The sequence below is a fragment of the Pagrus pagrus genome (genome assembly GCF_965226575.1).
Source record: "Pagrus pagrus genome assembly, chromosome: 4".
Taxonomy (NCBI): Eukaryota; Metazoa; Chordata; class Actinopteri; order Spariformes; family Sparidae; genus Pagrus; species Pagrus pagrus.
The window spans coordinates 15,400,976-15,422,395 of NC_140188.1; the positions used below are offsets into that span (position 1 = coordinate 15,400,976).

General features: G+C 42.3%; 1 protein-coding gene across 2 annotated transcripts in view; it reads left to right on the top strand.

Annotated features, from left to right (window-relative positions):
• The window catches only part of rsrc1 (arginine/serine-rich coiled-coil 1), a 124,208-nt gene that overhangs the window by 46,040 nt on the left and 56,748 nt on the right, over nt 1-21,420 (top strand). For both annotated transcript variants that reach the window (XM_084351147.1, XM_084351146.1), the window contains exon 6: nt 11,865-11,916. In XM_084351147.1, coding sequence (XP_084207273.1) covers nt 11,865-11,916 — 52 coding nt within the window. The remainder of the gene's footprint in view (nt 1-11,864; nt 11,917-21,420) is intronic.

The window sequence follows — 21,420 nt, forward strand, 5'->3', positions numbered from 1 at the left end:
CACACACACACCCTCTCTCCTTCTCCCTCTCCCTCCTCCTGCCAGCATGGGGCCTTCCCTCGGTCTTCTCCCATCCATGAATGGAGGGCCTGCTGCAAACGCTCTCCCGGGACGGATCTGAAAATTTAATAGCCAACGTTTCCAAGGTTCCTCTTGCTACTCGCTTTAATACGGGGTCAGAGTGCTGTGCAACAAAGTGAAAAGGTTCTCTCTCCTCTTTTTGGGTGGGAAGGAACTGAGGTTTGATGTGCCCCATATTCCAAGGGATGAATTATAGACAGGGGTCAGCGAGGGTCCCGGCTCTCTGTGGATGTCGCGCGCCCTCCCTCCCTTGCCTCGCTGCATACTAAACCGCAGCCCCCAGCACCCTACGCAAATGACCCCCCGCCCCTCCACGTGCTACGCAAATGACCCTGAATATGCCACACAAATGACTGACCCCGAAATTCAAACAGTTCGCAGTAACTCTCCACTTGAGCGAGCGGCAGATAAGATAAAGTTTGACCTCAGCTTTCAACGTCGTGAAGCTCACTCGCCGAATTGTTCCTTAATGCTTTTATTGACTGTATTCAGAACTCTCATTGAAGAGGAAGTAGACTTAAGAGTGGAGTGATTACTATTATTACATGCACAGTTATGATTCCACTATGTTATGAGGGCCCTATATGTTATATGGATTTCTCACTCAGACACGCACTTAAATTAAAATGAGGGACATTAAATATAGTGCACGATACAGTAATGGTCTGGTTTGGGTTTGGAGATGTCTGTGGGTGGGTCGGGAGGTGTGATTGATGTGGTGCTCCATAAAAGGTGGTGTGAATTATTCAGGAGAGGATTACATGCATAAACAGCATTAATCAATACGTGCATTGGCAGTTATATCTGGGCAAACATTAGGCAGAATGTGACTCATGTTGAGATGAGACTGTCTCCTAAAGCAAGTGAAGGAATGCAAAACTCATTTCCATACGACACAAGTGATACTGCAGGGTGATACTGACAAATATCTCTATATGTACTTTATTTCGAAGAAGTCGCAAATTGTGTTTCATGTTTTTACTTTTTAAACCAACACAAAAGAAGACAAAGTGTTAGCTTACCTGTTTTCCTCTGACAGAAAAGGCCCGGCCACGTTTAGTCATCTCTAGTTTTTAGTTTTGACCAAGAAGTGGCGAGGAATGACCCATCAGAGGCTGGATTAAGGCTCATAGGAAGTCAGCTTTATATTCTGGATCTCTTAAAAGCGATCATTTAAATTTTAAAAATATATTCTGACATGCAATGGGAGGCCAATGAAGTGTTTTTAAAACAGGTGAGATGTGTTCCCTCCTGTTGGTTATGAGTCTGGGTTGCAGCGTTTTCAATCAGCTGAAGTTTACAGTATTGTGTATATTAGCGTTAACGTTAGGTTTCTTGGCAGGGGTTAGTGTATCCGGTTTGCATGTGTGTTTTATGTGCTTTTTGCATTAAGTGGACCTATGGGGACAGATTATAACATGTTTGCATTTGGCTCTTAATAACTGCCTCGTCTTTATCATGGTGGCTCAGGAATTACACATACACACACGCACACACTCACACAAACACACATTGGTATATTTACCAGTGCACTTTTTGTATATATGTCTCTGGGAATTTGAATACCTGAATACTGAGTGTTTGAATTTATGGGTGTGTTTATGCTTATGGGGAGATTGCACCCCAGTAGTCAGCTGCCTGGGGAGTGCAAGACTCTGATTACGATTCGGGACGGAGAACCGTAAATAATGGAGCTCGTCTCCCTCTGAGATGGAGTTGCCGGGCTGTTGTAAGTGTTGCTTCCCTCCATACCTCACACATATATCCCTGCAGATTTCTAAACAGGCATTTATGGCTCTCTGTTGATGTACTGCTCTTAAGATTAGTGCACCAACCATATTGACACTTATCACGGTGTCGCCAAGCCCTAGTCATATTATCAGCTACCTCGGGCCTGGTCTCCATCATGGAATCACTTTTTATGATAATTAACTTCCTAATATTAATTTAAATCATTTGCAAAAGTTGTCAGAGTCTGTTGTTTATTCATAACAAAAACAAAAATTTCCACACTGATGTGACAATCAAGCTTCTGTTCAAATAATTCTTGTGCTTGATTTTTCATGATGAATACTAACGGTACCTCCTCCTGTTAAGTTAACAGTCTGAGTGAATGACTGCTGCAGTAATTAGGCGGGCAATTAAGATGTATGTGGTCTGAGGTTTGTTTTATTGTTCGTGTTTGTTTTGTTTTCGTATTTCAGCAGATTGACTCAACGCGATCAGTGGCAATACAGTGAAAAAGACTGAAGCTAATTGCTCCCAGTGCTCTGCGTTAGTTTCTGCTTTTGTATACGCACACACACACACATGAAACGCACATACAAAAGCACTGAAGTTTGAGTTGTATGATTCCTTGCTCTGGGAGAAACGCAGCGATAGTGAAAGAGGTGGCCTACAGCAGCTAATCAGTCCAGATGCACAGCTTCTTAGAGAGAAGTAGAAGAAAGCCAGCAGCTCAATCAATACATGAGGAATCAGCCTCATCAGGATTACTGGCTCAATCAGCAGCTGTACCCATCGTTCTACCGCGCACACTGCCTGGGGAGGAAGAGAAGAAGAAAGAGGGGTGTAGAGGAAGAACGGGGGAAAGGGAGATGCGTCATCGGTCCTAGGATGGGTGTTTGAATAAGATGCAGTGGTGTAGAGCAGGAAAAGCTGGTGTACAGGTCAGCCCAGAGCTGCAGGTTGAGTTGAGGTCACAGAAAACTGAAGTGACACATCTGTGTCGTCAGTGGAGAGTTTGCATTATTCCTTGACGGGACAAAGTAGGCCTTACGTAAAAGCAACAAGAAGGTGAAGGTGGAATTGTTCGGCACTCATCCTGTGCTCTTATTTCGGGAAAGAAAAAAACGATTATATGGAATAGATGTTATAATTAAATGACATCTTGGACAAATGTAGTCAGTATATTCAGTATACTATAAATAGTCAGTTTGGTGTTATAGGCGTAACAATTCAGAAACTACCAGAAAAGCTCTGATACAAACCTCTTCTTCACTTTTACTTTCACCTTTAACCTGACTCACTGACATGTCAGAAAACTCTGACTTCCTGCTGTTAATAATCCTGTTAACAAAAAGTCGACAAAAGAACAAAAACTGCTGGGGAAAAATAACTTTTCTCCTCAAACTCCCTTCTTATCTTTAACTCAAGTTTTGTCAAGGCTGTTGGACTCTGTTCTCACTGTGCCACCCTGCAACAAACCACTCTATATGCTTCATTCAGGGTCTGCTTGTAAATTACTAACATTGTGTTGAATAGAGTCATATAGTTATTTTCTAATCCAGGCATTGCATCAAAGCTTAAAGTGGTCCCTTAAAGGTGCACTACGTAGTTTTGGGGAAGACATTTTAATCAGAAAATTAAGATAATTTCATTCATTGACTGATTTTGTTTTATGCCTAAAGAAACTAAATACGCAAACTCCCTTTTTTAACGACTGAATAAACTGAATAAACAAACTGACTTGTATCATTACTTCATTAATATTGTGAATATAAAATTTTTGAGTTTACAGTTTCCTCCAAAACTACATAGTGCCCCTTTAAGTCTAAATCTTGTGCAATTTCCCAAAGGATTTCTTACCCACATAATGTTCTCCAGAATATCCGGTTCAAACAATCTGCTAAGTTACAATATCTGGTTCTACGTTAAAGCTGTTGCCAGAGAAATGCTTCATTTAATTTCTGTATTGGGTTGCTATCCCTCTACAGATGCTATAAGCACCAAGTGTCAAGAATTCAAACTATTGTTTCCCAAATGGCCTTTAAACCCTTCATCAGACGGTGTCTGTATGAAAATGAGATATCAGTAATTTCACTTACTTAACTTGATGTCACTGCCATCATAATGATGAAATCATTGTACTGTTGAGTGAAGTTATACAGGGATACGTGACACAACTTCTGCCTCAGTACAGTAAAGTATGAAAAACTTTCTTCAAGCTGCCCGATTATGTTTTTAAAGATCATGATTAGACAGGACAACAAAATGAAAAAATTACTAATCCTTTTTTTCAACTTTTTAAAAAATACTGGCTCTCCCAAGTTAGTATTTTGCTCTTGAAGCCACCACTTTTCTGACAGCTGCCACACGCAACACTCGTCATTTTATTCTAAAAATGTTCTGCAGCATCAACAATTTATTTATACAAAGTTTCTCTGCATCATAAGCAGGCGCGTTTGCTTTATCCGATAAAGGAACGTAGAAGCGATGAGGGTGGATCTCTTTTGTTGATGCGTCTCCAGATTGCTGTACACATGGCTTACTTCAGGGAAGGCTGATGTCGTCTCAGTGTCCCTCGGTGAGTTGAAGAGTTTACAGAGGCAAATAGCCTCATTGGTCTACTGACAGACAGGCAACAGCAGCTGTGGGCAGGACAACACACTCAGTCACACACCAAGAATGCGACAAATGTCGTCTCAGAGTGAGTTGACCTGAAGTCGTCTTAGTGTAAAAGAAAAGAAGTTGGGACAAGTTCAGAGGTCAGAATTATATATAATTGTTTCTTTTCTTTATTCTGCTTCTCTCCTCATTCTTGGACTCTAATTGTCTCATTAGACACTTTCTTTTTTATCTCTCGCTGTATCTCTTTCTTTGTATTTCTTTGTCTTTCTTCTTTTCTAATGTGATTGTATAGGATAAAGAGGTGGAAAAACAGCTCAGAGAGAGAGATTCTGGACAGATAAAGGATAGGAAAGGGATGAGGAAGGAGGGGGGGCAGGGTGTTGATAATCTGCAAACAGATTTCCATGCTTATTACACTAATGATTTCATGATATTTGATGTGGTGGCGGCGGGGGTTGGGAGGATGCGGAAGCACGGGAGGAGGGGGTGGGGTGGGCTCTTTCTCCCTCTCATCTCGACGGCGCGGCTAAATGATGGAGTAATTTGAGTGACCTCTGACTTGGGGCAGGCCCAGACGTAATTGCATGTCATTCTGGCACGGAAGAAGGCGAAGAGGAGGAGGAGGAGGAGGGGGGGATTCACAAAATACAAAGTATCCCCCCCTTGTCTTTCCCTCCTTCCTTGCATATCACTTGTTTTTCTGTCTCCTTTTCACGTGTCTCCATCACTGTCTTCCCCTCCATCTCACCGCGGCTCGCTCCTTGAGTGTTTCCAAAAAAATAACCCCCCCCCCCCCCCCCCAAACAAAAGAAAGATTGCATTAATTTTCAAATGATGATATTACATTAAGCGCGGAGATCTCATATATCAAAACGTGAGAACTACTCCCTTACTGTATGTGCTTCATCTTAATGGTATCGCTGGATGTCAAGGGCATGGAGGAAATTAAATCGGAAAGTGCAGATAGACCAAAGAAGATATTATCTCTGGATGATTGCAGTTTTGATAGGTATTCCAGTGAATTTCATTTTCTCCGGATGGGGAGAAGATGAGTTAGCCCGCACATTTGCTCATTTTTCTTCTACATGATTTATGTGAGTTGAGTATAAAACTCTCTCCTTCTACCCCCCCCCTTCACCCTCGCCGCCTCCCCCTTTATCAGGAACACATACATGCATGCGCGCGCACACACACACACAGGGTAGTAAATTACTGCCTTTGAGTTGTATCCTGGCTGGGGCGGTTTACGCGGGTGTACGTTTCTTGTATGGTTGTATGTGGGGGTTTTGTGTATTTGTACGCACGTGCATGTTTCGGTGTGTGTGTGTTTGTGTGTCTGAGATAGCAGCAGAGCCATCAGCGGGAATGATTCCAGGGAGACGGGGGAGTGTCATTACTCAGACTTGTTTACATTCTAAATACGTAATGAAATCTTGTTGGTAATAATGACGGGAATAAAAGTTTGGGAAATTGTAAAAGTGGTGAAGTTTGAGAAATGAGCCCCGGCCTGTGAAATAGCATTTGGGGGCAGGAAACGACATTATTATGCAGTGCTCCTGCCTGCCTGAGACATGAAGATGAACTGCTGGCGGGCCATAAAATGCTGTTAGCCCTAGCCTGAAGTATGGCACATTGTAAAAGAGCCCTGATCCCATATTGCCATTATATATAAAAGTATAGCCATACACAACATTATTTTTCATATAAGATGAGCTCCGATACAGAGTGGCCCAGGCCCCCCAAATACAAACACTGATAGGCAGATTTTTTTCCCCCCCTCCTTATAAAATATATAAATAAACATATTGCCATGGAACCCATCTCTGCCCTGATCTTATAGACCTCGATATTAAAAACAGAAATATTGCATTTTCTAGGGGCTCTGTTTTCCCCTGTCCTCTTTTGGGTATGGGATATATGTGTGTTTGTTTGGGTCGAGCGGGAGCGAGGCGTAGAGGAAGAGGAGGAGATGAGGAGGGAGCCCGAGCGGAGTGCAACAAATGAAAGAAAATGGAAACAGATGAAGACTTTAAAAATATAATGAGATGAATATTGAGCATATCAGCTCCAGAATAAAGAGAGTCGGTCGAGTTTGGCGCTGTGTGTGTGCGTGTGTCTATATTGAAACTGTTTATTGACAGATATTTATGGTTACAGTGGTGCAATTAAGATTAATGTTACAGTAGATGATGAAGCCATTGATGTCCCATGTTGCTCAAAATGGTGTTTTGGAGACATTTGAAACTGTCAGATGAGTTTAGTCATTTATTCATTCAGATTCTGTAGATTTTTGGTTGGATCTATGATGCAGGAAAGGAGGGATTACATGTGACATAGGTCACTGGCTCTGACTGGATTTCTTCTTGTGTATAAGGTCACAATGCTGCAATTTATCTGTTGACCTTGAGCATTTAGTTCTGTTAAACTTTGTTCGTAACATTAGTTTTATAAGGAATTAAGTAATCTAAAACTTTTACAGCAGGGGTGATTTTATTTTATTTGGTAAATGTACTTTTTTAGAGGACATACGAGAGACAAAGTCACTGATCGCTGCTGTAGTATCTTTTGTTCTTCATGCAACATTTCAAGAGATTGCATTTATTTGGCTCTTCTCAGCACAAAGAAAATGATAACTTGCATTATCTTTAAAACTAATTATCCTCAGTGATTTGTAGCGATATGCCAAAAAAAATTGTGGGAAATTAATGTTTAAAATGACACCAAATCAGTTTTATTAATGAGTATCTGGCACTACACTCTATTTTCGGTGGAAAGGAACTTAGAGGCTGTTTTTATTTAATCACTTATGAATGCAGGCCTCTAATGAGACAATAGATAACACCTTTCAGTTCAGAAATCTGTGCTTTTTCACTCCAAATACTTACTCTTCCTTCTTAAATGTTTTGTGCATGGTGGCATATACATCTCACGTTCTGTAGAGTTGTAGTAGAGATGAGATGAGCTGCCCTGGCTCTGCTCCTTGGAGCTGCCTGCGAGATGATGGTTTACTGTGTCGGCAGATCCTACAGCTCAACTAATCATCAGGAAGCCCAGCAGTGCTTCACTCTTTCTCTCTCTCTTTGACCTACAGTATCTATCTAACCCATCATAGCCACATTGTCCCGCCGTCTCTCTCCCTGGTCTCTTTCTCACTTCCTCAGTTTTTGTGTCGTGTCCCACCTGAGCCTGGAACTGAATCTGGTTATCGTAGATTGAGTGAATGACGTATAATTAGTCAGGAGAGGATGACTGAAAGTAACTGCATGTGTGTGACGAGTGCTCCTGATGGAGGTTTTATGCTTTTCCACTCTTTCTGCTGTCTTTTTCTGCTCACAAGTCATAAATTAATACTTGTTGTGCGGTATGAATGATGGAATAAATCATTCAGAGACAGCGCGGTCTGACTGTCTGACCACAATCTGGCCATAGAGGGCCTATCTGACCTGCTCTGCTTTAACAGGCATTTATTCATCTGCCGACCCGACGTACTTTGCTTTGTCTGGTCGGCCTCAGGCCCAGCGATAATAATGATAAGAATAGTCCCTTGGACCAGAGCGTGACTACAAAAAGATAAAATTTCCTGCATGCTGCACCTCATTATACACAGCATGGCATTGTTTTTACCAAGCCGAGAGAGGATTGTTTATTTTTCTAATGGGTCGTGTTTATTTTTGACTACCGGGACTGACGCTGGGCACTTAGACTCAGCTAAGCGCGCCTCGGTGCGTCTGTCGTCGCTGTGGTGAGTTAGGCGGACGAGCTAAAGGCCTATTGTGCGCATGCTGGACTTCCTGTCACTTTTAGGGCAAGAATTAAGCGGGTGTGGGCGTCAAATAATAGCCCAATAATAGTAGATTCTTTTGTGACAGCTACTTGAAAAGGAGGATGTTTATAAGAAAGGCGTTCCTTACACCTCAAAAGAGGGAGAGAGGAAATACATTGCCTACGTTGCCGATAATAACACCTGCACCATACATGCATGACTAGATTTCATGATGCAGCATTTATAGAGGGCTTCTGCTCTTTTAGCCAAAACACACGAAAGAGATATTTCAAGGCCTGGGCATATGAAACTGTAATACTCGGTCATTGCAGTGGAAAGGAAAGAAGGAAGGATGTAAGCTTCTCAATCAGAATCTATTTTTGTCACTTTGCATGTCTACAACCGAGTGCAATTATCGCAGCCCTCCCCTCTCTACAATGTCCAGGGAACAGCCATAAACACTTTTGCATCCATACGACGTATATCTTTTTGAGCATAGTCCTGCCTTTAAGGTGGCCATGGCTCGGTTGGTAAAGCAGGTGGTCAATTAATCTGAGGTTTTGTGGTGGCGCTCCTTGTCTGTATGTCAAAGTGTCCTTGAGCGGGACACTAAACTCTGAACTGCTCTTAATGAGCAGGCCAGCTCCTTGCACAGCAGTTCAGCCACTATCGCTCTGTATTTGTGGGTGTTTGAGAGACGCTGTAAAGCACTTGGTTCAGCAGTTTATAAGTACAGTCCATTTACTGTATGTATATGACTGTAACAAACCACCTTTTAACAATAAGAAGCTTTTGCATTTCTACCTCCGTAAAGCTTCTCTCTTGATGTCTTATCCTGTCTATGTCCTTATTTTTCGTCTTCATTTTTAATTTCTTCCTCACCTTAACTCATCTTCTCACTCTCCCTCTTTTTGTCTGCAACACTTCTCGAGCTCTGAAGAAAACAAAAGCAACTTTCTCCGTCTCATCTTCGGTCCCCCTCTGCCTGTTACGTCTTTCCTCACAGTGTGATCATTTAAAGCCCCCGTAACGAAAGCGCTGCTCATCCCCAACACACACTGCCACCTTACTCCCTCGAAACACACACACACACGGAGTCCTTCTCTCGGTGTCTCATGTTTGTTTGTGTGCCTCGGAAAGGCACAGTTCTAATTGAGGGGCGAAGCCACTTCAGATGCAGCGGGTGCCTCTCTCCCAGTGGGGGGAACAGAGATCTGCCTCTGGGGAGCACAATTAACGCCTTTTTATTGTTTACTAATGAATTACACACAGAGGAAGCAGGCATGCATGTGTGAATTAGAGAGAAAAATAGAGAGTTTGTTGGGAGGCAAAAAAATGCATTGGTGTGTGTGTGTGTGTGTGTGTGTGTGTGTGTGTGTGTGTGTGTTTGTGTGTGTGTTTGCTTAGCTGTAAACTGACTTCTGAGTACCTTTCACTTCAGTTGTGACAAACATTTGATGTAAATTATCCTGTATCAGCTTCGTTCTGCAGGCAGAAGCACAAACTTGTACTGATTTTTCTGCATTTATGTAAAGGGTAATTCAACAAATTGCACATGGCTGCTGTGGTACCTTCTGCTAAAACAAAACTAAAGCTAAACATCTAACCAGACTCCAACCAGTGATGTTAAAGCAGGTGACAGGTGATGGGAAGTAGTTGCTTTGACATCACAGAAAAGCAAGTTGCTTAAAAGTTTCAGCAGTGATGGAGAATGCAGCAGCGTGTGATTCAGTGTTGTAATACCCACAGCTGGCAGGACTCTGTGTGTGTGTGTGTGTTTGTGTTTGTGTTTTTGTGTGTGTGTGAATTGAGGATGCATGGACTTACACATGCCTTAAGGCCAATGTAAACAAATGCTAATGTAATTACCGAGGGGGCGTCGTAATAAACTGTAACTAAGATGATTGCACAGCGCACAATGATCAGGTTAGTTAAGCCGTGATGTGTTATTGCTTTAAACGACTGGTTTCACCAAGACTGATTTCTGTCTCATTCTAATTGTTCATCAGACTAAGCCCTTTTAACATTTAACGGTTCAAATTCGGCCAAGGACTTTTATTTTGTGACATGTAATCTCTCCTTTTGCTGTAAAACTGGTCCTGTGAAAGCAAAGATGCCAAAAAAGCAAGAAATAAATGTACTGAAATGTGCCCCTATCACTTCTCCACGAGGGGGGGATGGAAAGTGTGCGTAGACGTCTGTGTGTGGGTGAAGGCCTCAAGTGTTCTTCATCTTCTGCGGCATAATAGTGATTAGTAATTTCAGCTGTCGAGCAGTGCCAGTCAGCGTGAGCATGATCCACCGTGTCACCTGCTACAGGGGATGCACATGCGCGCACACACACACACACACACACACACATCCATGTTGCATTAAGTGCGCGTCAGTCTGTCTGCAGTGCCTTGATGTGCGTTCCATCTAGAATACAGCACCCTGACACCGCTACATTAAAGGGGGTCATTATATTTCCCTGGCTGCCACCGAAAAGTGACGTTTTTACAAAGTGACAAGTTTACAGTTTGATAAATCAGATTTTTTTGCTGTGGGGTGGGGAGCCGGGAGAAGGAATGGTGGGAGGAAGAGCTGTGGAGGAGGAGGAGAAGGGAGGAAGCGCTGCCTGTCAGCGACGCCCCGGCCCTGTCGTCTAAATGATGCTCCCAGGCAGCAGATTCAGATCCCATCCCCATTAGCATTTAATTTCTCTCTAATCCTACACACAGTCTCCACCGCTGCATGGTAACGAGGGCCGCCGCGCCACGGCAGCGCCGGAAAAACCTCCGAGAGCAATCTGCGCACACGGTCGCCTTTTACAGCTCCGCGCCCTGTCGTAGCCATCATTCTTCCTTGACAATTAAGACCCTCAAATCTAATAGCAGTGATATTGGAATTACAGCGAGGCCCTTTTGAGGGCATGTCAGGAGAAAGGGTTGCCCCTCCCAATACAGCTGTCAAAGCGCAAGGCCCTCCCCCCGTTCATGCCCGCTAAGCGTTTCTGATGTGCACACACATACACACACACACACACACGACGGGAAGGGGAATATGTTGAGTCTTTGGCTGTGATCTTTGTAAAATGTGCTCTCTGTGCCCTCTTATCCAACTCTCCGAAGACTTGTTACAGCAGCTTTTGTTTTCTCTCTTCTCCTCTCTCTCTCTCTTTGTCTCTAAATTTCTCTTCATCTCATCCTCATTGATTCTCCCTGGTGTGTCAGAGATGTTGTTGCTCTCTGTTTTTCACTAGCAGGGCTTTTACAGACGACTAGACTAGTAGATTGGTGAAGTTGTCCCTCGGTGCTCCACGAGGACAGTTTCACTCTAATGGTTGCAGTTAAAAATTATCATGGGTAAAATATATTTCAGCCTGAGGGAGGCAACAGTTTTAGAGCTAGATTGCATACAGTAGATAAAGTTGTGTCAGTGTGGAGGCTGTCTGAACTGTCATGAATCAGGCTGCAGGGTGGTATAGTAAACAAGTAGATCAGCCTTTAAAATGATGCTTAGGGAAAGCCTTTGCTTTTGAGCAACATACTGAGCCCCGTCCAGCTCAAGGCTTTACTCTGTAGGTGCCCCTGACCTTTGTCTTAGAGGAATAAAAAACTCATTAAAAAAAAAACAATCATCACATTGTTGACTAATTTTCTGTTTTGTTTTCCCTGTTCCTCTTCAACAGACTCCGGCAGAGCAAGCTAAAGTTCGAATGCATTTGGTCCTTCAGGCTGCAGGTAAGAGGATGATTCTTCTGCTTCTTTCTCTTTCCTCTTAATCTTTTTGTTGCAGAACCGTTGTCATGATCTGACTCTTACCAGTTGTGGTCAGTCACTCATTCAGGGATGCTAACGTTAAAGACGTCGTGTGAGAATAGATGTAGAGCAGCACTGAAACACTTAATTCCTAGGCAGAGATGGGACTCTCCAGCCATGCTAGCGGCATGGCTATAGGGAAACTTTGATTCATAAACATACCCCTGTGATATCACCTAGGGCTGCGCAGTATAACAAGTATTTACAATGTATTTGTGGTAATGTATTTGCAGATACAGCACCACAAATTCTTGATTTAATACTTTTTTATGATGATTTTTTTGATCATGTGAGCACTTCATGCACGTGAGACAGGAGGCTTGTATAGTTCTCTGCTGTGGACATTTAAGCTGCAATGTTTAATTGATTAATCTCCAGCTATATTGATAATCAATTCATCCATTTTGAATATTTTTTCTTTTTCGAATTAATTTAGCTTTTTTCATGGCTTGATTTAAACAGCTGCCACAGGTTAGTCAAATCAAATCGGTTTTATTTGATTCCAAACCTGAGCCTCATGCACAAGGGACACAGCCTCTGCACATGGACAGCATGCTCTACCAGCTGAGCTACCGGGGGAACCCCAGATCCATTTGAGTCATTTAAGGAGAAAAAAATCTAAATTCTGTGATTGCAGCTTCTTAAATGTAAACATGTTCTGGTTTCTTTACTCCTCTATGACAGTAAATGAAATATCTTTGGGTTGTTGACAAACAAACAACTAATGGATTCATCAAGAAAATAATCAACGGATCAATCTCTGAAAATAATCATTAGTTGCAGCCCTAGTGGACATTGAGTGCACTGACCCTTGTTCCATTGATCTTTTTTGCACCATATGTTCAAATCTAATGGTGTAAAAAAAACATTTAATCTAATTATAAAGCCACTTGAAAGAAAATGTTTAAATAAATACAATAAAACTTATTTTAAGCTATATTTTACAGCCCTAAACCCAAATGTTGCTGCACTGAGCTTGGAATCAGTTGCGTTCTTGTTTTCCCACACACAGACTCGCCGCGCACACCACAAGGAAACTCACACACACACAGACAGATGCACACACACACACACCCTCCTGCTCTCCACTCCGAGTGCTTCTGGGCCCATATTCACTGCAGCTTAATTTCAAACACTCCTCCCAGTACATAAGTCATAGATGTCACCATGCACGCGGTGTATATATTCCAGTGTGTATTCGAGGGGTAGAGTTGCGAGCCAGATGTGACAGGCAGAGATTGACTGTGGAGAAAGATGTCTTCATGTTTACAGTCATGTGTTGCACACACACGCACACACACACACACACACACACACACACACAAACACACACACCCCGTACAGCCCGGCACTTCAGAACAGGGCTCTAATTTCACCACAGGAAATATATGAAAGAACCAGGCGTCTATACATCATCTATAAAGCACCCAGCAGCCGCACACTTACCTCACTTAAGACTTGTTCGGCTGTACTGTAGGCCACAGAACAACGCTTCAACCCCCTGCTGTGATCTCACTGATTTGAACTTTGTGAGTCATATTTTACGTACTTCATCATGCTTTGAATCGATTATATAGTTTACATTTTGAGATTTTTTGAACAATTTAACTTCGGTTTTCCGCCGCTCAGTTATGTTGTCTGTCGTGTATAAGACAACTCGTCTCCCTGCACTGCCACCCCAAGGCTGATGTTGCACTAATGGTGGTGAAGTGTCATAAAATAGAGCATGTGGCTTTGAGTGCAGTGGGCCCAGACTGATGCAGACGCAGGCCCAGGGCCAGACGTGGGACTAGAGGAGAGGGTTTTAATGTACTGGACATGTCTCTGGTTTTCCTCTCTTTGCTGGAGGCTTCCAAAAGAACAGGTTTATGGCTCAGTCTTCAGCGGAGAGCCCGGGCTGGCCTGTATCAGGCCTACGGGTGCCCGTGATCATATCGTTCCTAACGATCTACAGTAAAATACAAATGACTCGATAAAGCAGTTTATATTTGGTACTTGAACTGATTTATAATTTTATCTGAGCCTCGTATTCTGCTGCTTTTCCTCCGTCAGTGCCCTTGCTAATTTAAATCATGTTTGTGTAATTACAAATATTATGGATAGCTTTTTTTTTCTTCAAGTCCTCTGACCCTGCAGCTGCTAAGTCTCTCACTGCCAAATCTACTAAATTCATCATATCTCTTATTATTCTCTCAGTTTTCTCTTGTCCCTCTCCGTCTATCTGTCCGCTCGCTCTCCGTCTTACTGTCTTTGTTCCAGTGCTGTTAGCGGACAGAGGGAGATAGGGATGGAGAAGAGGGAGGGATGGAGGGCGAGAAGGAAGCAGCAGATGTTGGGAGGTTGTGTGAATGTTAATGTCCTGACGTAGCCGTGGAGCTTAAGCCTCCTCCTCCTTCCCTCCGTTCCTCTCTGAGCGCCCGCCAGGCTTTCTCTCTCGGGGTCTCCTGACATCCTTAAAGCCCGTGGCTCTCCACTCCTCTCCTCTTCTCTGCTCTCCTCCACCTCTTTCTCTCCCATCACCCTCCCCTCCCCTCTCTCCCTCCTTTTGTCCGTCTATGGACTCTCTCTAGTCAGTAGAGAGCAGATCATCCCATGGCTAAAGCGGCTCAGGCCTTTGTGTTGGGGGGCTCTGTGGACCTGTAATGAGCCCCCTCGGCTGGCCCGCTGGCCTGCTTAGCGCTCACTGGGGGCTTTGAGAGAGAGAGAGAGAGAGAGAGAGAGAGAGAGAGTGTGTGTGCGTGTGTGTGTGTGTGCGCAGAGTGGGATGAGGAGGTGAGAGGAGGAGGGCAACACTGGCCCCCAATGAAAGAGCTGGATGGATATGTTTATGGGTCACTTCCTGCTTGGCCTACATATCAGACACACACATATCACATGCACACACACACACACACACACACACACACACACACACACACACACACACACACACTACACCCCCTATTTCCAAGACAAATTCACTTGCTAATTCTGTCAATAATAAGATTATTTTTACAATTTCATTGTGCGTATCTTTAATTTTTCTCTTGACTTTTGTAATAATAAAACAGGCTTTATAATTGTCATCATATGCATTAAACACATATGTAAGATACATACATTTAAAATAGAAATATTAATCATTCATTATGAAATATTTGACTTTCAAAGATGGTTGTTACAGTCTGAGAATCATAGTTAAAATAGATTATTTCTTGACTTCATTAAGTTTCATGGTTTGTCCCTGCTCTGGGTGCCTAATCCCAGCCTGCATTGGCCAGATTACAGACAAATCTCTTGCACAGGTTGAGGATGTTAAGCCTGTTATAGTTGGACAGTATATACAGTTTATAATAAAGGTTACGTCATAGCTGGGGTGGGCAGTCCAGTCTATCTTGAATGTGTCCAAAACATACTTTCCAGGTGAATCTTAGAGATATTTAATGTTCTCTTAATTCTGTTTCCAAACTTCACATAACAATGCATAGTCAGTAGTCGCACGCATTCAAAGACATTTAAGGCAGGTGCAATATTTAAACAAGGTCCACACACTATAGCTCCCTAAGGCGCAATATATTAGCACATCCACAAGTGATGTGTTGAGCTAAGTTACAAGTCTGATGAAGAGCATTAGCTTAAAAAGTCACTTGTAGAGGTGCAAATAAATTGCACCTAGGGGAGCTGCGGTGTGCAGACCTTTATTCATGTATTACAAACGTCACATAACTTCATTGACTAGTAGATCTGCCTTATGTGAACAAACTAGACATGATAGAGTAATTTAGCCAACTAGGTGGCGATGCTGATCAGATGAATTACTTCACGTGGCTGTTTCTTAAGTGATGTATCGTAAATAGTGCAACAAGAGTTATGCAGCATGATAGCAGCGAGGCAGATGAGGAGCTCGTGCCAAAATCGAGAAAATTCATAGGCCAAGGCCGAGTCTGTCGATAGTCTACAGTACATTTCAAAAGCGAGAAAAAGAATCACAACCTAAATTGTGAAATAGATTGTGATATTATTTTTGCCTCAGAGAGCCCAACCCTAGTTCTTCTGTACCTTTGCAGGGTTTTTATTGTTATTTTTATTTTTTCCTCACTGTCTCGGTTTACCTGCACAAGTCTTAACACACATACTGGACACTCATGCACAATTACTCATGTACTGTCGCTGTCTTCTTACTTTCAAAACCAAAACACTCACATTTTCATTCATTCATATACAGTATAATTCCCCACATACACACACAGAGCAACCACGACACCCCTACATATCTATTATACTCCTTTCTTTTCAGCCACTTGCTCCGTTCTTGGCTCTTTTCAGAGCGGTGTCCATTTCCACTCAAATGAGCATGAGCGCTGTGCACTACAGAGGGCCTCTCCTTATCCACACGTCAATGGGGAGTGTTTGCAGAACACCCACTAAGGACCTGAAGGGCCAGGGGTCATCAAAACCTCCGTCTTCTCCCTATTTGAACCTTTGACAGAAGCAAAACAAACAATCCTTAAGATCTCATCAGAGGCTTGAACTTGGCAGGGGCTCGCTGGTCTGAATTAACTTTCTCTAAGAGTTTGTCTAAGTTTGACACCTGGCTGGAGTTGGTATAGAGACTTGTTCACATTTCTGAGTTTGATGATATAACTATCTAACAACTCAGTGTTTGGTTTAAAGCTAAAGCTACTTGAATTTACAACACTGAATGTGTTTTTCATTACTAGTGTTTATTTTTGGAAATAAAACCATGTTTGATGTGTTGAATCTCCACCTTTAGTAAATCTAAATACTATGGTATAAAAAAATGTTTAACTCGTTTCCTGACACTAGTGACTTACATTTAACTTTAAGTGAAATTGTAGTGAAATTTGTACTATTTAAGTCGTCTTGAGTTCAATAATTATGTAACAGTGAAAACTTGCTGCCTCCATATGAATCTTTGTTCCAGATAATGGATTAAGAGAATTTAGAAAGTCGACCAATATTGACGTAAAACAAGCATAATCCTTTTTTATGAATGTTTCTCTCGCAGTTTTAAGAAAGTTGACAGGAGAGAAAGTCGTGAATGAGAGTTGGATGTTCCTCTTGCCAGAATTGATCAGGCGAGTTGCTGTTATCTGTACGGTATCATAGACCGCTGGCCCACCAGGACACCCAATTAAACTTAAGTTTAAGAATCACCAGCCATGTGTTTGTGCCTTTCCTGCAGGTCTGAGATGGTTCCTGTCTGTAGGAGTGTGTCTGTCTTGTTTGTGTCTGTACGTTTTCTGTCTGTTTATATCAGCTCTCTGATCGAGTGACAGACATAAAAAGGCAAGAGGGGGGACCAGCCGAGCTTAGCAGCACCATGCGATCAGACTAATTCTTCCACAGTAAATACGGGGTATTAGGCTTCTCTGTCGCAGCAGGGGTCCTGAAGAAACACGCACACATGCACACACACACACACACAAACACACACACACACACACACACACACACACACACACACACACACACACACACATGCACACACACACACACACACACACCCTTTCTCTCTGCTTCTTTCCTCCGTCTTCCTTGTGCTTCCAGTACCCGCCGTCCCCTCCCTCCGCCCCAGCCCACCCCCTTAGGCCCTGACAGATGTGTGCTGAACAGACCACATACATGGAGGGTGTCACCTTACCCCCTCTGGAACTAAAGGGCTAATGCGCCACATTTAGGAGGCTGCCGCCCTTTGTTCTGCCAGGATAAGAGGTGACGGGGATGGGGAGACTGACCTAGCTCTTTACATGACCCGAGTCTCCGTCTTTATTTTCCTCAGCCTCTTTTTTCCTCTATAAACTTGTTTTCCACCTTTTCATTCTTCCAATTTTCTCTCAGCCACTTCTGTACATTCATTGTCATCTCCCTAAGATTAAGCAGTCTTCTGTGGAATGCAGCACAGGATTTGTTAGCCAGTGAATTACAGTTATCTCACATTATCCATCTTCATCATATCGCCATCACTCTGGTCGTAGCACCACTTTTTGTGTGACGCCAGTCAGAGGTGATCATCTTCTCAAAGGGGATTTCTCTGTAAAAACACAAGGGAATTACCCAGTAATAACTCCTAAGTACATGTTCTCTTTGCTTAATGTGTTATTGTAACAGCAGCAGCAGCACGCCACTTGACTGGGAGCAGTTTGAACTGAGACGAGGGCTCTTGCTGCCATGAGAAAGGGGGGTATTTGATCCAAAAGATGGTAAACTGCTTGATGACAGCTTTATTTTTTAAGAATATGATATTTAGTTTTGAGGTTCGGGGATTCTTGTTTTTAAATTACTGCTGAATTTCTGGTTTGACAGCAAAGATTCAGTAAGATTAAAAAAACAAACCAGGCTTAGATTAAAACAGCTGATCATAGCTCACATAGTTTAATGATTAAAACAGGCTGGTCCATAGAGAAGATTTGCTAATGTTTACCCTGCAGCACATTTAAACACCGGGTTTAAAAAGCCTCAACTTAACAAATCAGCAGAGATGCTTCCAGGTTAGCTGCATGATACTCTTTTTGTGTTTGTTTGTTTTTTTCTATTGAAATGTTTGTTGGAAATATTCAAGCAAAACACTAGAAATGTAACAACATAGCTTATTTATAATATTCAAATAAACAAAACAATTGCACAACAGTAGAAATCCCCTTCGCATGAGTGCAGGAATGTGTCTTCTGTTGTCCTTTGGGAGGATAATGGCACAGGGGTGTCCTGTAATTTAGTCTCTGTAACCATTGATCAGCTGGATTTATGTGCCATTACCTCACTGTTCCAGTCAACAGTCGTAATTATGTCTCACAGAGAGAGAAGGAGAGAGAGAGAGAGTGGGGCCTCCAGTTACACAGGACCCAAATACCTGAATAAGCTTTTATCAAGCAGCCCCTGCCGCTGCTCACTTAGCAGCAGATTGACACTGGTGGCGGACCGACTGACCTCCAGATGAGAGGGGTGGATGGATGGTTGGATGGATGGAAGGGTTTGTCGAGCTCGGTTAGAGAGCCATACCTCATAGTAAGAGACCTGTGCCTCGAGCAGTTGCTCTGACCCTCTCCAAAGAAGTGTTTACGCTTTAAAGATGCTTGTGAGTTTAAAGAAGGGATCTGTTTGAAAGGGCTCCCTACACCTACAAGTGGATTTTATTTATTTCAGTAAGAAATAAGCCTTCCAGTTCAAAGGTGTTTGTCAATGGCTGAGTGACCTAAGGACTGCATGGATCGAGTTTTATGTACAATTGATTTTTGGTTTGTTTTATGGGCATAATAAACACAGGACCTGCTACGTCCTGTTTTTCTCTTTGCTATAGTAAGCTTGTGATTTCATCCTCCTCACCCTTCCTGTGATGTAGTTGCAGAAGATTTCATAGGGACCGTTTTTCAAATTTAGCATTGAAATTAGTCAATTAGTGGCTTGTAGGTCATCACACAACTATTTTGATTTTGTAAAAAAAAAAAATACACTAGTTCCAGCTCCTCAAATGTGAATATTAGTTGGTTTTCTTAGTCCTCAATCTCTGGGTTTCAGGCTGTTTGAACAAAACAAGAAATGTCAGTGTGTTAACTTTTTGTAAATTGTGATGCACACATTTCGGTTGATGGTTGGACAAAACAGGATAAAACAAGACGTCTCCTTAGACTAAACAATGAATTGATTTGTTGAGGAAAGAATCGTTAGTTACAGCCCTAAAAGCAATTAATATATTTGATGCATGAGTAGGTGTTTTATTTGGTTGCTAGATTCCATGTTTATCATATTTTGTTGTCAGTTATTCTTATTTCAATAATAGTCGTCATTTTCCTGAGATTGAAGGTCTCGGGTGTAAAAAGTACTTGTCAAATTAGTGTACAACTTTCCTTTCCTTGCTTTAGTTGACAAAATATACTGTACTAGAGAGAGCCACTGAGAGGAATTTCTCTGATTCTGCGTCTGAGTGTGTGTATGTGTGTGAGAAAGAGAGAGGGAGATTGAGATGGCTTTGTTTTTCTTCTGTGGGCAGATTTCAAACAGCATCTGGCGAGCTCTTGAAAAAGACCATTATGAGTATGTTCAAATCCAAACTGAATCATTTTTTGCACCATCCTCCCTCCTTCTTCTCTCCTCCTTGTTGTCAGTGTTTGGAGACACATGGTGATATCTTCCCTCCTCCCTCCCTGCCTCTCTCTCTCTCTCTGCTTCTCTCTCTCTCCCCCCTTCCTCTCAACATGTAGACATTTCCATAACAGAAAAAGAATATTTTTAATTTGCTGCTTTCCATAATTTTGCAACATATGGTATAAACGATTTTGATGCAAATGTATGTGCTAATTATTTGCAGACGAGTCTTAAACAGGCCAGCCATTGAAGTGGAATGAAAGCAAATTTGCAATCACCTTAAATTTTGCTAACCATTTACTGTTAAGTAAACTTTGCTAAGTAATTTAATTACCTTGGACCGCTGGCAGGCGCTCGGGGCCTATTTTTGGTTGGGTGTGGAGGGGGAGGCTGAATGCAAAGAATGCAGAGAGAGAGAGAGAGATGAGAAGAAGAGAGTAAAGTCTGTATACTGCTAACGACAGTATTATTGAATTCTCACCATGTGGAAGGTATTGCTGGAAAATATTTTTGTTGCCTGGGCACCTTTTGTGAGGGAAAGGCAAGGAAGAGATGAAAATCTTTTTACAAGTTGTCCTGTGGCATCATCTGTTTTTTAGGATCTCTTTAAGTTTGTGTGTTTGTGCATGTTTCTACAGGGGCTTAATAGATGTAGCTGTCTGATTGGCTCTGAAATAGACATACATGGTTTGCAGTTAAGTGTAGATCTGTGCATTCCCGCCTTCATGATTTGTAATAGTTTCTGCTCTCAGACACACATTTTGAATGTTAAGGCCAGAGCTGCACAACAATGCTAATCCGATAGGAGCTATCCGATTTATAAAACGGTTGTTGATGCATCTTTAAAAGAAATTTTAATTACTTTATCTTTTCTAACCGTGTTAAAATAAATTAATTTACTTCTATTTCTTTTGCACAAGCTCAACCATCCCTACAAAACTGAAGAAGTAGCTTAGCTTAGAATGGATGGATGCAGCTTCCAGGTCTGAAAAGCAAAGCCAATGCAGAAGTGCCTTAAACCTGCATTCTTTGTCATGGCCAGCAGGAGGCGACTCCACTGCTTTCAAAAATTAGTCCAATTGTATGGAAGCTTATGAGAAAATAACCCTACTTCTCCCGTGATTTTTTAGGTTAGTAAACGTTTTCCAAATGAGTTTATGGTCTCAATCGCTACTATAGAAATCATCTTCAATACAGTATCATTTTCATTTAGTAAATTATGGTCCAATTTCCAGCAAAATACCAATCAGGATAATCTCCCCAGCCCCACCTTTTCGTCCAAATATGGTCACATAATGTCCCAAAAAACCAAGATGGCGACGGCCAAGATGCCAAACTCAAGGT